The following is a 17573-nucleotide window of genomic DNA, read 5'->3' on the forward strand; positions in this document are numbered from 1 at the left end:
CCATACTGTTCCCTGAATCTGTAAGTAGAGAGATTTGTGAATAGGAACAAGTCACGGGAGAGCATGAATGATTTCACTTGCATTGAACGCTGGTAAGCTGAGGTCTCTTGGCATCTTGGAGGATCAGAAATTACTAAAAGGCCAGGGTAAATTTTTTTCTTTAGTCTTCTCTCTCTGTTTGGGAGGTCTGATGAGTTGGAGGGGAATTGGTATTCACTTCATCTACTTCAGACATTTATTTTGGATGAGTACCTTAAATACCTAAGTGCCCAAGGTGCTCAAAGGTGAGGACTAAGCTGTTGCAGAGCGCCGTGTAGAACACTGATATTGGGAGCCTACCACTTGCTGTTAACTTTATAAGGATCCTGGTTCTTTAATGTGGTTAAATCTAAAGTTAGATGCTCTAAGTAGCAACTTATAAAAGTTATAAAAATACAACCGAAGCCAGGTTGGAATTACAAATAATTAAAAAATGTTTTGCAAGGATGTTATTACAGACAAATGAGCCTCAGCAATCTGGTACATTGAGCTTAATGTTTATAGCTTTTTTTTTGTAAAAGATAATGTGACTCATGTTTTTATCAGAAGTGAAGTGCCACTCATGGGTCCCCGATAATGTCACCATAACTGCTCCTTCAGCCTTTGTTTGCTAGTACTGAGAGGCTCCCAAGAGAACTGTCACCGCGGGGTTTGAAGTAAGATCTTACTTGCTGTAGAGAGGTGTACAAAAATGTTCCTCTTTCTTTCGTAGCCAGGCATTTAAGTCGATGTCCTTTTCCTGCTTCTGATTGTTTGTACCCTGCTCTCAGAGGATGGTGGTAAACAGAAAGGAGATAATGATGCTGATTAGAACAGCTGAAATATGCACCCTTGTGGAAATAGCCCAAGCTCTCTGCCAAACTTGAAATTCTCAGAGAGATCTGGACTTTGAAAACAGCTTCTGCAAAGCTGTTAAATTCTGCTGGGTGCCCTCACCTCGGTGCCAGCATAGTGCTATGTGGAAGGCTTTTGAGGTGAGCAAGTAAAGGCACAAATGTGCAATTGAAGACGCTAGATAAATTCAGATGTAAAATAAGCCGTGTGTTCCTTACCGTACTCATTTCCTTTTCACACCGTTCCCGTCTCTTCTTGGCTGATGTCTGTGCTGTGTCCTCATCCCAGGGGTGTCCTTTTCATTTTTCCCCAGAGCATGAGACAAGGCAGATGAGATCCAGCCAGCCTGAGGATCCTGTCTGAGGCAGAACCTGTTGCCATGTGCCTCTCGATTCTGCAAATGAGTGCTGGCTGTTAATGAGTTGTTAACTGTAGCAAAGATAATAACTTTCTTTTTGCTCTTGGTCTAAAGCCTTTATTGATTAAGTATTTTTTTCTGCTCTACAGCTGCCAGACCATTAAAATAGAAAGCAAACCCCCTACAATTTCATAGGCTGCTCAGTTTTGAAGTGATGAATACTCTTTGTACCTTTTCTTTAGAGCAAGACATTTTCCTTGACTTACACCTGCTGCTCTTTTTCCAAAGGCCTGGAGTAGATCCGTGTGCCTGTGAAAAATTATTCTTTTGCAGAATAACTCCCTGAAGAATTCCCCTTCTGTGGGAAGGAAGGACTCTATGGCAAGCTGACATTTTATTAATTTATTTGATTAGGATGAACAAGGATTTCATCTGAACCCAAGGGCAATGCTGTTGAAGAGATCCTAATCACTTGCATCTATCCTTTCAACAGCTACGGCTGTGGGTAGGAAAAAGCAGTACTGCTATAGATTCACTTTCTTTTAATCTCAGGGTCTGAGGACAATGTTAGTGCTGTTTTCACCATCCTTGAGCTAAGCCCTAAATTAGATATCTTCTGTGGCTTCTGTGTCATTCTCTTTAGATGTATCTTTGCACATCAGCCATGAAGCTAAAGGTGTGTGAAGTGCATTACTTGGTTATGGCTCGGTGGGCATCTTTTGTGTATGGAGTGAAAGAAATGCTTGCCAATGTTGGTGCCTGAGCTGGGGATTTTTCTATCCCCATGTCGAGTAAATGAAACCTTTTTCCTGCTGATACATCTCAGAAAATCAGGCGTCTTTGGTCTTCTCTTGACTTAGTAAGTCAACTGAGTAGACACTTCTTGACGGGTGGTGTTAACATGGGGATGTCCTGGTCCTGCTGCGTTCAGGTGGAAGGCAGCAAATCTCATCTCAGGACTTCCCACTGGTTCATTCTCAAGTGGTCCCAGTGGTTTTTTGTAACACATCTCCAGAAGAACCAAGCAACCTGGTTAGCGTTTGTAAAGAATGAGGGGCAGTGAGTGATTATTGCATCCTGACAGTCCAAGTAATAATCAAAGATCTTCCTTTTGGAAAAAAGTAAAAGCACCAGGGCCTCCCATCCTGTAGAAGACTGCTCTCCTCTACATTCTCTTGACCTGTTTTTTCCAACTCCCAAAAAGTAGAGAGCAAGATGGGGAATTTAGTTAGTATCCACTGAGGAATACATCCAATTTCCAGTTTGGAGAGGCTGCCCTCAGGAGAGCCATCCTACAGTACTGCACAAGTAATAAACTTATAGCAGAAGGATTTCTGCCAGCTTGTGGGCAAATAAGTAATCTTAGGCCATCGTAATCATATCAATCTGGAAAAAATCCCTTGAACTAGCGTACTAGTTAATTCCCTGATGGTGGCTGTGATTCTTCATACAGTCATAGATTCACTTAGGTTATAAAAGACCTTTAAGATCATTGAGTCCAGCTGTAAACCTAACACTGCCAAATCCACCACTAAACCACGTCCCTAAGTGTCACATCTACATGGACAATACATTCACGTGTAGATTTTCCATCCTCGCCCCTGCAGAGCCCTGTCAGTAGGTGAGTCAGTCCTGGTAAAGAGCAGAGAACTGGCACTGCCTGCTCTTCGGTTACTGCCGTTGCTGATGGGGAAAGATTTAAGGACACAATTTTTCTGACCATAAAGAATCTGCTGCTTAATACCAGGGGAGCGTGCACACTGAAAAAGAAAGCCACAGCGTGTTTGATGCATCTACGGTTACACTAAGTCACTCAGTTTTAGTCTTGTTTAGAGGAGAGCTTCACACCAGAGGAGTTTGTTGGAGGGACTTTGCCATCTGTGTCGAGTGGCTAATTACAAGTCTTTTATTTATTATTATTTTTTACAGGCCAAACACAATCCTCAGGCTTCGATTCAATCACTTCGCCACAGAGTGCAGTTGGGACCACTTGTATGTGTATGACGGAGATTCAATTTACGCTCCCTTACTGGCAGCTTTTAGGTAAGTTCCCCTTGGTACGAATCTAACTGTACGCAGTAATATTTCTTTAACTTGGAGACAGAGTCAAATGTGGCTTCTAGGAGTATAAATACGTTCCAGTAATCTAAATATATAATACTGCCAATACAGCACATATAGCAAGCGTCCTTTTGTGCAGTCATCGTCAACATAAACAATTAAGGAGTTGTTTTCGCTTTTACAATTAACAGATCGTGTTACTACTCTGTAGCATGTAAGTATTATGTTTTCATTTCCAAATCCTGATTATTTGAGAGACAAAAAAATTATTGTCATCTGTTTGACCGTGAGAGGATTCAGTATTCAGGCTCCTTCTGAAGTAGAAAACTGCCCCATTTATCGAGTCTGAACATGACTTAGGTTTAACTCGTAGTATGTCAGTGCTGACAGAAAGCAAAAGCCAAGTAATCAACACTGCAGATATATAGGTCTCATAGAACTATGTATATCTTTATGTACCTTAAACTTTAAATTTTTAAAATCTTTGGAACGAGTTCAGAAACAACAGTGATGGGTCGGACAACCTTGTAAAAACACGTGTGGAAAAATATCTGTTCTTCTGATGGATGATTGGTATTTGGCTCATCTGTCTCTGTGGTGAGAGACTAATTTGTGGAAGCTGGTTAACAGTCGACATTTCACGAAGAGACCTAAATATAACTTGGCATTTATGTACTTTAGTCTTACAGTGACAAGCACCACCTTATGTTTTCTGTTCTTTTAGCTGAAAATAGAAAAAAAATCCCAAGTTGTGAATGGAAAAACTAATAGTTCCCTTTGGACTCTGCTTGTTCCAAGTGGCTGATTAACTATTTCCAGAATTAACCTTTCATTTGAGAAATGAAGTTCTAAAAATACTTCATGTTTATTCTAAAATATCCTTGGAATCTCAAAGAGAGAACATCAGCAGAGGAACAAAAAGTTGATAGAAAATTAAAAACAGCACGTTTGGTTTTTTTGGTCTTCAGCTGAAAATGCAAAGTTGTTTTGTGGTGAAAGAATGCTTCCTATAAAGCTTCAGACTAACCTGAGGTCAAAACTGGACACACAAATGAATTATTATCTTATTCTCACTGCATCTGAAGAAGAAGAAACCTTCTGTCTTGTAAAATCCTCCCAAAACCTGGACGTGCAACCTGGAAGCACTCCCTGGTATCATGCACTGAATCAATATGCAGGAAGAGGAGGAAATGTCATATTGACTCATAGTCATTTTGCTCTAATCAAGCTAATTTTTCATCCGCTGTCAGAAAGGTGAAACGATCAGGATTTGTGCCTGCAGTTTCTTGTGTGTTTTCCAAAAATTAATAGGCTCTTTAAATTGAGGTTATAAGTAGTTCACAACATTAACAATTATGGTTCAGACTTTAAAATCCTCTGTAAATCAGTAGGAAGTCTCTGCCTGAGGACGAGCAAGCGTGAGCTTAATACAATAACATTTTTGAGGTAGGAAAAAAAAAAATCAATTATTTTTTTAATTGCTGCTTTAGATGACATTTGAATTTCATCTTCATTAGTAGTGAGCTGTGTTGTTCAGTAAACCAAGTTCAGGAAATAACAGATGCTTCTGATTTTGATGAAGTGCAAAAAAGCATCTGTTGAAAAATACCTTTCCCTGATACAAAAATAAACACACTAGAATTTTTCAAAAGCAGCGTTCATATTTTATATCGCTTTTCTTGGCTTATGTTAAATTTTATTATTAACCATAACTGTATTTCACTCTTCGCTATTTTTTGCACCATGCCAGGGGATTTGCAAGATTGAGCTTTGTGCAGTTGGACACTGTAAACTTTTGGTGTTTGTGGATAAACACTGTAAATTCCTCCCTCTCTAAAGCTCAGGTTTTGTTTTTTACAGCAGTTGCCTGAGCCGTCACTTCCTTCACTGCTCTCATGTTGTTTTCTTGCCCTTCTGATGCTCCCTTATGTTTGTTCACAGTATGGTATTTACCCTGAATATGAAATGATCTTGGAAATCCTCAGCACTTGACTATAGAAAAACTTTAAATTGGTTTTATAAATTTTTTAACTGTGATAAATATTTGCATAATGTCAACATTTACACAGTGCAAGTGTCTGCATAAACTGTTTACTAAACTCCTCATAGTCTGAGTGCCCCCAGGGCCGGCCGGTCTTATACATTAAACTTTTTTCTATTAAGCAGGGTTAAAAATATCTGTGCTGGTTTATATTTGTGATCATAGGCAACATGAGACTGTGTAAGCGTGCTGCTTCAAAAATGCAGTAAAAGACCGTGGAGGAAACAGAAGTCCAGCATGTTCGTCTGCACGAATGAAGGAATCTGTAGCAGATGAACTAACTCATTATCCGTGAACTTTGTTGGTCATGTTTTTAACTTTACTCCATGTTAAACATTTACTGGAGCTGCTTTTGCACCTTTATTTTCACTTTGCGCTGGTCAGCGGTGGGGGTGTTTTCCTCTTCAAAAGCAATCGTTCGTTTGCAAGACCTTTGGCCGTGGCTCTGCACTTGGCACCGGGGGTTGAGACCTCTTGGAAGCTCCTCGTGGTTGCTCTCAGGGCCAGATGGACGGTCGTGGTGGCAGCACTGACAGATGGCGGTGACTGCCCCACGATCACTTGCTGAGCTCTCGTACCCCCAGAAAACAGGAGCAGCTCACCTTCCTTTCATTACTTCCTGGGCAATACGGCATTTGTATACCCAGACACACTTGTATGACACAGAAAGCGTCTTGAGTTGGGTTGGCAGAGACCCTGGTCTGATCCCTCGCTCAAAGCATGGCCAGCTTCAGAGGGGGATCAGGCCCTTGCTCGAGACCTTGCCCGGTAGAGTTGTGAATATCTCTTTAGGATGGAAATCTTGCTGATCCTCTGGCTCAGCAGTCCAGTGCTTGACCACTCTCATAGTTAAAAGAAAAAAAAAAAAAGAAAAAGTGGAAATCTGTCTAATCAGAACTTCCTTTGCTGTGGGTTGTGTGTGTTGCTGTACGTCCTTTTTCTGTGAATTTGTCTGGTGCTATCTCCTCTGAAATCTCTCCTTAGGAAGCTGAAGGCAGCAATTAGATTTCACCCCATCTTCAGCCATCTCTCCTCCAGGCTAAACAAAGCTCGGTCCTTCCGCCTCTCCTCGTACATCATGTGGCTGTCCCCCTTCTATTTTTCTCCTTCTATTCCCTCAATTCTTTGCCAGAAATCGTAACCCACGTTGCTGCCACGGGCTTTCTTCTGCTTTGTCCTCAGTGCCCTCCCTGAACTAACCTGTAAACCCTGCTTACCTCTCCCCATCGTCTGGTCTTATATTGCTTAGAGCAAGTGATCAGCTGATAACAGCAGGGGGCTGCTAACGAGGATTAATTATACTGGGAAAGGTACAAACCACACTGAGTTAGAACTATTTGTGTTAACAAGAGTATCCGGAGGAGCTAATCAACTTAAAGCTGATGTTCTACAGACTTGGAAGAAGCGGTCCTCGCCTCTGGCACATATAGACAGAGAACAAACTGCGAGTAGACGTGCTCTCCACGAAGAAGGTGAAGGAACTGTTTAATGCTTAAGTTTTATTGCTCTGTTTCCTTCCAAGCGTGCGTTGGGTGTGCTTGGCTCATGTGCGTAACCAGGTTTTTCCCTATCGATGTTCTCGCGCTCCTCTGATGGAGCTGGCACTCAGCACGTCATCAACCATCACCTCCCAAATCAGTTCTTATTCTGCTTCCTGAGGTAGGGGATGGGGGTATATTCTATTACAACCCTGTGCTGGACTGTGTTGCAAGACGGTCATCATGCTCACGCTCAGTTCACGGAGCAGTTCAGTTGACTTTTTGTTCCAGCAGCCTGTTGTCTAAATATTTATTATTTTGCTGCATTTGTTTTCTTTGGATCTACCATAACTTTTACACTATTGATTTTTTAAAAAACCCAACAAAACCAGTAAAAGGTGAGGAGCACGTGTATTTGGGATTTTGCTAGAAATATACCTGCTGTGTGATGTTCCCTTGTTTATATTTACTCATGAGCCCGTTGGTGAACCAGCCGATCCTTCGAAACCATGAGAACTGATTAATCAAAATAGCTTTGTGGTAGACAGTAAAATGTCTTAGAGAAATGTAAATGCATTTTATCAAAATTGCTTTTGTTCCCTAAACCTGTAATCTCTTTCAAAAACACTAAATCAATTTGGCAAGATGGACAGAGAGAGTTGGTATTTCAGGGTTTTGAAAAGAGAAACCTTCTGAGTTAAATCAAGGCCTATACAGGGAATTTAGAGCAACAAGTTTCTTCAGTTCTTCACTTTCTCAGTTCTTTTCTCTTAAGCTCTTTCTGATGAACTGAAGAATATAATTTTTTTCATTAATTCAAGTATCCTGTACCAAGCTTCACAGGTGTTGAACGATAACAACAGCCTTTAGGTTTTAAAACAGGAAAAGGCATTTGCACCGTGGCCGATAGCACGGTCTGGCTCTCCAGGAGTAGATACTAAAATAATTTTTTAACTTTTAAAGTACTTGTTCACTGTAATGGCAAAAAATGTTTTATTTCTTTGGAGGCTTCTCAGCCCATGTTCTCTTGAAATACGGCTTCTACAGTCACACTCGCCCTGTGACATAATCAGTAAAAATTACTGAATGGCTCATGAGACGGGTTTTCGTGTGTTTATGGTTTGTCCTTGTTCTCCCGGCTGCGGGAGGAAGAGCATCGTGTAAGAACGGAGGAGTTTTTTGGGGCAAGCCCCCCCTGATCCGCTGGGCTCTGCTGCGCCAGCTGGGTCTGTCTGTAGTGCAACAAGGGAAGATGGTTTCAAAAAAAATTTGACTTTGGGAAGTTGCCAGCTGTCAATAATGAGTCTTTTTCTTTTTCTCTTGTTTTCTCACGAGTGTCATTGTAATTGCATTGTTTCCTTACAAGTCCATGTTTGGGGGTAGTCATGCTGCACGCTAGCTTTTCCTTTAAGAAAATTAATTTAAGATGTCTCCTTATTTTCTCCCCCCCCCCTTTTTTTTTATTTTTTGGCATTGATTTATTTTTAGTCTCTCATAATTTCTGGTTTTGGTTTGTGTTTGTTTTGTTGTTTATCGTTACTTTTGTAGTTTTGAGTATGGCGATGTGCACGGACCCTTTTTTAAAAAGGGAGAAATGGTGTCACTTTGTGTACATGTGTGTCCGTCTTCTTTCTTTGACTATTTTCTGCCCAGTAACATCTTAGGCTTTTGATCTCTGCCATGCTGGCAGGTTGTGTCTCGGGAGAAAATGATGAATACACCATCATCTTGATGCTTGCATAGCAATTCAAGGAAAAGTAATAGAGGAGATGCCTCTTGTTTTAAATAATTCCCATTTTTCTGTGGTGTAGGGTTGTGTGCAGGTCGATAGAGTATCTGGGTCTCCTGGATCGTGTTTTTCACTCTCTTTCACTCTACAAATCCAGCGCACGGAAAATAGAAGTTGTTTCAAAGGCAAACCAGAGGTTTGACTTTCAACGCCGAGGAAGTAGCGTCATCGGACAGCTTAGCCGAGTAGGAGTATTTGTTTGCTTTGGAGTAGCGATGATTGCGGAATGTTTTGAAACCTTATAAAAAGAAATAGAAGCGGTACATTGTGAAATAGGCTAATCTTGGTCGGAGTCGAGTCTCTGAGAGATTCTGGATTTAGTTTAAAGGAACGTTTGCATAATCCTTTATCGTTCTGATTCTGCCTATTGGATTTTTTTCTTCATGGCAGAGAATGTAAATTCAGTGCTGGTTTATTCAAAAGGATGCTGCTCACGCGCTATATTTATTCACAGTTTTCGAGGTTTGACCTTTCAAGGACCTGATTGTTATCACTGTGTTGTGTTCCCTTCCTGGCTTTCTCTGAACAAAATTACCGTCTCTCTATTAAGTTTCATCAGGCTGTTTTAAACTTGTGTAGGTGGGTTAACGTCCTCTTCAGTGTATTTACATACCACCCATCAGAAAAAGATGGAAAGAAGGGAGGAAGCAGGAGACACGGTGAGAATATCTGCTACAGAGGTACCTGTGTTATTCCCAAACGTATCCCAAACCTGAGGTTTCTAAGAGAAAACAAACAATTGTCCTGTGCTAGTCCTTTTATTAGGAAAGGTTATTGGGGGAGGATTTTTGTCTTCTCTCACTACCACTACTCACTCTGTTCTTTTATTCTTTTCTGCCTAGTTCTCCCCGCTCCAGGGCCTTCCAGTTAGATTGCCCTGTAATATCGGTGATGAGTGCTGCAAGAATAAGGTGGAAGGAGAATAAACCAGAACAAAAAGGAATTTTCTCTTGTCCCTGAGCTATAGTTTGCCTTCCCCTGAATTACATTCAGATGTCTTTTCCTGTGGCAGAGATGTACTGTCCTACAGTTTGCATTACAAAGGAAAACTATGAACCAAATAGCAAGAAGTTTATTAGATTTTTTTGTTCTTTGATGGTTCGGGAGACGGTCTTTTGGGAGAGATCATCTTCAGAAATCTGAAATTTTAGACTGAAACAAGCACCTCTTACACACAGAGGAAAAGGCAGCGAATTTTGCCTTTTAATCCCAGATCGTTCAGATCTGAGAGAAGAGAAAATAATTGCCCTTCTCACAAGGAACTATTTACTGAGCTAGATATCTGCAAATGTGCTGGAGCTGTTTAGCCAAAACATGGGATCAGGTTACTGTGTTTTTTATGGCATGTTGCTAAAATGAAGGATATATTTTTGTCCACCATAAGACTAGTTGTGCAGGAAGGGCTGTTGTACCATTTGCAGATTTACCTTGCCGTAGGTAACACTTTCATCTGTTACTCTTGGTGCAAATCCCCCCCCAGCTTCTACAGCGAAAGCTTTTGGAAGGGATCACTGGGTGTCTGTGTTATTCTTCGAGCACATCATTGTATTGTATCGCAGAGACAGAAAAATTCAGGTCACAAAAAAGTGCTTTCCAGGCGATGTGAATGGGTTGCTGTGGATAGCTGTGACTCTTTTCCTTGGGTGTAGAAACTCATTTACACTGTCCTAAGGAACTGTCTTCAAATGCATTTGCTTTCTGTTCTGAATAGATCTGAAAAGAGGAAAAGTAAGTTCTCTTCAGGGGGAAAAATTCTTTTCATCGTTGCTTTTTAGTCGATGGTGCCCTTGGATATTCAGAAGTCTCAGGGTATGAAACCAGGCTCGGCTGCTTTCCCAGGAGAGCTGCTGCCTGCCTGCGGCCCCGGAGCTGCCTTCGGTTCCCTGCCGGACACGCTCCACTCTGGGATTTGGAGTCTCTGCTTGTCAAAAAGCTTCGACTTAGCCTTTGAAAATAGGACTGAGGCTGGGGGAAAAGTGGTTCTCTACAAGAAAGTAACAGCTGGCTATGAATAGGTGGTGGGAGACAATGTGCTTTGCTTAGATAAGGGCTTTTTAAAAAAAATAAACTCAATAGATGTCAAATTTATGCTTGCTCTGATGTCTTTTGTGTGAAGGAGGACTGGACTTCTTTGTTTTGTTGTTGTTGGCTTCTGTTAGAAGAAGCATAAACGTTCCCTTTCAGATAAAACCTATTTTATGCAGTAGGTAAAGAGGTAGTAGTTACTCTTTTCAAGAGACATCTAGCAGAACCTGGAAGGGTGTAGAGAAGCAGCCAGAGGTGACCAGAGGTGTGAAGCAATGAATGAGGTGGGAATAGTGAGTGTGACAGTCTTTTAGGACAGAAAAGGCAACAAACGTGGATGTAATGAGTCGGATGGAACTTTATGAAAGAGTGAGTGGTAGGAAGGTGGTGAGTAAGGGCGATTGTACCCGTTCCTCATACAGGAGGAACCCAAGAGGCATCGGTGGATGATCAGGCAACAGATGTAAGCAAGCGTAGGAAGTCCTTTCTCTGCCATTGTGGAGTTAAATTGTCGTCCTCCCTGTTGCAGATTTTCAAATTGAAAAGGTTATAAATGGTTGAGAAGGAATTAGCTAGAACATGGTTTAATGGTTTATTTAAACGTGCTGACTTGAGTGCATTCTCCAGGTCACCTGAACTGTGGGTTTCTGGAAGCTGGATAACACATCACCAGTGTTCAAGGCCAGGTTGGATGGGGCTTTGGGCAACCTGGGCTAGTGGAGGGTGTCCCTGCCCATGGCAGGGGGTGGCACTGGATGGGCTGTGAGGTCCCTTCCCACCCAAACCAGTCTGGGATTCTACGATCACCAAAATGTTCTGTGCTTGCTTTGTTTGTCACAGTTTTTCCTGAGCGTTTGCTGTAGCCTGTAGTCAGGAGGAAATACTGGGCTCTGCAGACCTTTAGTTTGGCTTGGCACAGCAGGTCTTATGCTTTTGGGGCACACTAATTTCTGTTTTCAAACGTGCGAGCTTGTTGTAGGAATGGGTCCTCTTTAAATCATGGCAGAGTAATACGGGAGGGAAAGTGGGTTTTTGCTAAGAATAACTGGAATTCTTCAGGTTTATTTAGGTTAAACACTTTTTAATATGCATTTATCTTTCAGAAGAGCCAAGTTGATTACTTCAGGGTTTTCTGTTCGCGTTCATTTCTGCAGCCGTTCCTTCTTGTAGACCAAAGCCATGCATGTTGAGGGCATCAGTAATGCTACTCTTGATTGCCTCAATGTCCTCATTTGTCTGCACTCCTTGGTCAGTAACGCAGCCACTGTATTGCAGATAATTAAGCCAAGCTAGAGAGTTTACTAACCTGGTCCTGAAGAATGCGGTTTTATCTTTGAGAAAGACTTGAGGGTTCTTATACCTTTAAGAATGGGTTTGTTTTGAGGGTTTCTTGAGTATACGTACAATGTCGGGACATTTCCTTTTGAATATTTAAAGAGTTCTGTTGAAGAAAAACAATCTGATAACACTGCTGTATGAAAACGATGATTACTTTACATAAATTCATTATACTTCCAATAGATGCAAATAAATACCTTGTTTCGATTCTTTTCTTAATACTGATGCGTTTACTCGTGTTGCTTTGCTCCCTTTTATTTCACATCTAACATTATTTAATTTTTTCTTTTCTTTTCCAGTGGTCTTATTGTTCCTGAGAAAGATAGCAATGAAACAGTACCAGAAGTTGTAGCTACTTCTGGATATGCCCTTCTGCATTTCTTCAGTGATGCTGCCTATAATTTAACAGGGTTTAACATCACATATAAGTAAGTAGTTCCACTCCAAAGTGATGTTGCAGGTTCAGCAAAAGGAGGTTTCCTCTTTTCTCAGTTGTGTCTTGAAATAAGCAATTGCCTTTGAAGCATGTAATTATGAGTAGATACTTGAATTTAGATTTTTATCTTTATTATACCCTTTGCAACAGCTAATAACTGTAGTGTGCTCAGCATTAACTTCAGTTGTCACTTGTAAGCGTGAGCAAATGTTTGCTCAAAAAGACATCGTATTGTTTATTTTATGTTATTAGACTTATTTGATCATATTCAGTCAACCAGAATTGATGTATTTTGTGCATATCTGTGCTCTTCTGCACAGATACACTTTTGCATAAGTACACGCATTTCACTTGGGACACCAGACTGGACCTTCTCTTGAGGATCCTCAAGCAGTTTTCTTTGGGATGCTTTTCTTATCCAATCCTTGGATCAAATTGCTTAATCTGGCTTCTTTTTAGTCTGGAATGGTTTTCTTATGTTCTTTGGTTCGTATTTTAAATACTATAGGTGGGTGCTTTCTTGTTCACTACCGTATATTTAGTCCTATTGGTAAGGTTTTTAAAAAGAATTCTAGGGTACTCCCTAATTTATTAACTGCTCTTAGAAGGGTTTTGTTTTGAAGTAAATGAATTCAGTGTGGACATACTAGTAGAGGTGGGATTTGTTTGTGTTGGGGATCATAGGCTTTGAATTTTTTTCTCCTGCAGATACAAATTCTGTTTGTGCTGCACTAGGAGATTTTAATTTGGATGTAACTTGCAGAAGTTCTCATCTCTCTTTCAAAAAAAAAAAAAAAAATCAGCTGCAAAATCCGTGGTCATAACTGACATTTTGCAAAACTGAAAGTTTTCCTGAAAATGATGTGCTTAGTTTTTGAATACTAGTCTCAGTACTTTCATCCTTATTAAGCACTTAAATATACAATGGATTCTTTGAAGAATGAGGGGCATGGAGCACCCCTTGAAAGCTGCAGAAGAAGAGGAGGAGCCTTTGCAAACTTACGTGAAACACAGCAGCTGAAGCGGTAGCATTCTGAAAGTCTGGCTGATACCATAAACCATGACACCATCTACCGCCAGCTGTCGGAATTGTCCCATTGCAATACAACGGAGATATTCTCTTCAAGAATAACCTGCCTTTATTAAGTTCCTTTAAGATATTTTAATATTTCTTTTACTCTTTACTTTCTTGATAATTTCAAACAATTTTCAAGTACTATTTTGTGTTTGGTTTCTTCTGTGTGTTCTGGCCATTAGGTTTCCTCCTAACATTTTTGCAGAGAGTAGATAAAAGAATGTATTTATTTATTTGCAGTTTAACAGTCTTTATAGTTACTACTGGACATAGGTACTCGACAAACACTTGTGAAATTACAGTCTTGGAGCTGGTGACTCCACCTGTCGCATGACAGTGAGAGTATTGGGTAGTAATCCCCATCTGTGAGTTATACTGGTTGATACACCAGCAAAAACTGGAATTTGGAAATGAATAGGGTCTCTCAATTTGGATCTTCACCAAGGAAGTATCCGGTTTTGTCTCAGCTACATTGCAGATGATATAAAATCAGAACTGATTCAAAACAAGCACATCTTTGGCTTGGGATTCATCTCAAGCGCGTTCCCTTGGTAAGCAGATCCCAGAATAGCACCTAATTGTGAGCAGTTTAAGTATAAATTGCACAGACACCACAAAAGCCTTATGCACTGATTAAATTCTTCACTTACTGTTGGGTGTTTTAAGGCAATTCATTTGCATTACAAATGGCTAAAATTCATATTGGTAATTTTTCAGAGGAGTTTTAAGTTTAACTCTTTAAGTGAGGCAGCTCTGTAGGTGATAGACAGAGAACAAATCTCTGCAGGTCCATCACATCAGGTTCCAGATGAGCAGATCTCCTTGGTCTGTACGTTAACAGCTGTATTAACTTTTGTTCAACATCACTCTTGTAGTTGTTAATAAGAATTACGGCTTGGGAATCTGTTTCATTACTGACAAACCTTCTTTCCCTGATGTTTGCAGTTTCAATATGTGCCCCAATAATTGCTCCGGCCGAGGAGAGTGCAAGCTCAATAACAGCAGCAATGCTCTTGAATGTGAATGTGCCAAATACTGGAAGGGAGAAGCTTGTGATATTCCCTACTGCACAGATGATTGTGGGGCGCCTGAGAGAGGGCATTGCAGCTTTAATGATACCAAGGCATGTGTGTGCTCTGCTGGCTGGCAAGGTAAGTCTCCTGCCTGGTTAATATGGAGAGGCTCTTGTTAAGAGGTCGCCTTTTCTGTGTATTGGGAGTATTTGAGAATGTTCTGCTTGACAAGTATTAGCATTTTGACTAGCAACAGAGTGTATGATGCTTCCATCTACCTTTTCATATCAAAAGATGATACATCATTGGTGAAAAATTCTTTTTAAAGCAACTGTGCTACCATACAAAGCAGTACCAACCTGTTGTGTGCAAGCATCGGATGAAAACTTTAATCCTCCTTAGTGTGCACTTAAGCAAAGCTGAGCCTAGTGGCAGTTGTTGACGTGTTTGAACACACAAAATGCCTTGTTCTCATGTCCAGCTGTGCTGGTCAACCGTGTCAGTCTTAGCAACGGTTTGGACCAAACATATGTGTTTCCTTTGCCAAGATGTATTGACGTGCAAGAATCAGTCTCATGTGAAACACAGCCGGCTACAGCGCTGGCAGCACCTGCCACCACCGCTCAGCTCTGCTGCAAAACCAGGCAGCGCGTTAGGCACTGTGGAGAGAGTCGGAGTTAGCAAAACGAGCGTGCTAGGGAGAGCCCACCCTGTACCCAGGTAACATACTTGAGGGCTTGTACGTCCCTGGAAAGCCACATCTCCTTATGCAGTGCGGTTCCTCCATAACGCTTTTCTGGAGTCTGGCAGTGCACTGACAGCACAGGTGGACTTAGGGTGGACAAACCATGGCAGAACGAGATGCAAGCTACTATCCTTTTTCTTTTTCTGAAGCTTTTTTACATCTGAAAATGGTCACTCTGGTGATAAACCAGATTCCAATCTGCTTTCCTAAGGTTACTGCTGGCAGAAACTCATCAAGAACTACCAGACACTGTCTCTTACAGTCAAGAGACAGTGATTTGCTTTTATGACTGCCTAAAGGCTGTCCTGATAAACTTATTCCCTTTCCAAGGCCTGAGCCTCTTCAGCCCGTTCTGTGCTCTCAGTTGTCTGTAGTAACCCCGTGCACGTGGATGGGCATCACTGAAAAGAAGGGGGAGCATCCATGTGGCTCTTTGCTGAGACCTTTCCGTGTGCTGCTCCTCTTCTGCCACGCCGTGGGGAGCTGTGAAGGGAAGCCTGGCAGTGAAAAAGTTACCTTAAGAGAAGCAGAAGTGTAGGAAAACAATAAGAAGTGAACAGTTCATAAGAATGCATTGCTGGGAAGGAGAACAACAAAAACAGGGAAAGATAGCCGTAGAACCTTGGTTTTTTTATAGCTGAGCAGGTCTCCTGAAGCTTTCACAGGTTGTGTTGGGGCTTCTGTGGGCACGTGGTGGCTAGATAAGTGCTGGAAGATCCCCTCTTAGTGTGGAGCACGAAGGGGTCTGCACCATGGCCCCCCTGTAATCTTAGTGGGGAGAACAGAGCAGAGTGCTTTGCTGCATCCCTGGTTCATCCAGTCTGGGACTGCTTTTAGTTCTGAAAACAATTTTGAATTTGAAGTATGTGGTTACCGTTGGAAGATCACACAGCAGGTCCGTCACAGATTGCTCGCGTGGGCAAGGAAAAGAGGATCGCATCTTCCGCCTGTAACCTGGCCATGTCTTTGTTATCTGTGGTGCAGGATCTTGACCCCTAGCTGAAATACAAGCTTTGGAAAAAAAAAAAATAATCAATTTTTAAACCTTATTTTCCCAGGTCCTGGCTGTTCAATTCCTGTTCCTGCAAACCAGTCGTTTTGGACCCGGGAGGAATACTCTCTTCCAAAACTTCCTAGAGCATCTCACAAAACCGTAATCCATGACAATAAAATGTGGATTGTTGGAGGCTATGTCTTCAATCATTCTGACTCTCAGAAGGTTTTAGCGTGAGTATAAACCTAGATAATAAAGTCTAAGTAGAGGAACTTAGATTTGAGAATTATTTTTAGAAAATGCCATCCCGACGTGCTGTGCATTGGCCTACGCTCCATCTCCAGGGGAAAACGGCAGTAATAAAACTTAGATTCACGTTTGAGATGTGGGAAAACGCTGCTGAGGGGTCCTAATTTTGGAAAAGTAAAAGCGTAAGGTTCCTGATGTGCAGTGATGGTTTTTTTTTTGATTCCTTTGCTTCTGGCAGCATTTAACTCTTCATTATATATTTCTAGGCTAGTTTCTAAATTATATCTGGCCTTGTATTCAAAGAGGGTAGTTTTGCTTCTGTGTTATTAGCTCTTCCTTATATTATGTCTGTGTGATTTCAGAAGTGTTTGACTCCTTAATTACTCCATACCGATTACTGTGGATGTTTATCCATACCAGTCAGGGAGTGGCATTTAGGATGATGACATTTATGCAATTAGTTGAGGAGATTTAACAGTAACTAAGATATCAAATAGCAATTGTGTACCTCGTGGAAATCCCCCATAAAAAGCCTTTCAGGCTTCATCTTGAGCTTGATAGTATTGGAGCAGATCTAGGCAAAAGCTGGATTTTTTTCCCAGGGATACCTGCATACCTCACTTTCACGGAGCTAAGCGAGAGCTGTGTGTTTTGCACTCACGTCCGGAGGTAATAATTCTTACAGGGGAAGTTTAAAAAAGAGCTGAAAATGCACAGTTGGTTGTAGAATAGTTGGTGATTACATCCACAATTTACTCTTTCAAAGTCATGCCTGATTTTTTCAACAGATACCCTGTGGCTTCATTGAGCGCTTTCTCAGGCATGATTTTATCTTACAAGGCTGTAAGCCTGGCGAGTATAGTTCATTCTTTTATCTAAAAAGCCACAGGCCATTTTCAGGGCAAAGGATTTATCTTGTTTCAAGTTCACAGAAAAAATACACTTGAATGACAAAGACATAATTAAAAAGTGCCTTTTAAACACCAGCAAGTTTTTGTTATCAAGTAGTCGGAACTTATCTGAACTCAGTGTAAACTTTTTCTGCTCTTCTGGGTGGATCATGTGGTGTAAGTTGTCATAGCTTAATAGACAACGCAT

At 41.2% G+C, this 17573-nt stretch overlaps 1 protein-coding gene across 3 annotated transcripts in view; it reads left to right on the top strand.

Moving 5' to 3' along the window:
* Nucleotides 1-17573, top strand: part of ATRN (attractin) — a 146953-nt gene that overhangs the window by 33621 nt on the left and 95759 nt on the right. For all 3 annotated transcript variants that reach the window (XM_075752833.1, XM_075752832.1, XM_075752831.1), the window contains exons 3-6: nucleotides 3161-3274; nucleotides 12263-12391; nucleotides 14420-14625; nucleotides 16291-16459. In XM_075752833.1, the coding sequence (XP_075608948.1) occupies nucleotides 3161-3274; nucleotides 12263-12391; nucleotides 14420-14625; nucleotides 16291-16459 (618 nt within the window). The remainder of the gene's footprint in view (nucleotides 1-3160; nucleotides 3275-12262; nucleotides 12392-14419; nucleotides 14626-16290; nucleotides 16460-17573) is intronic.

This window comes from Balearica regulorum, chromosome 4, assembly GCF_011004875.1.
Source record: "Balearica regulorum gibbericeps isolate bBalReg1 chromosome 4, bBalReg1.pri, whole genome shotgun sequence".
Classification (NCBI taxonomy): Eukaryota; Metazoa; Chordata; class Aves; order Gruiformes; family Gruidae; genus Balearica; species Balearica regulorum.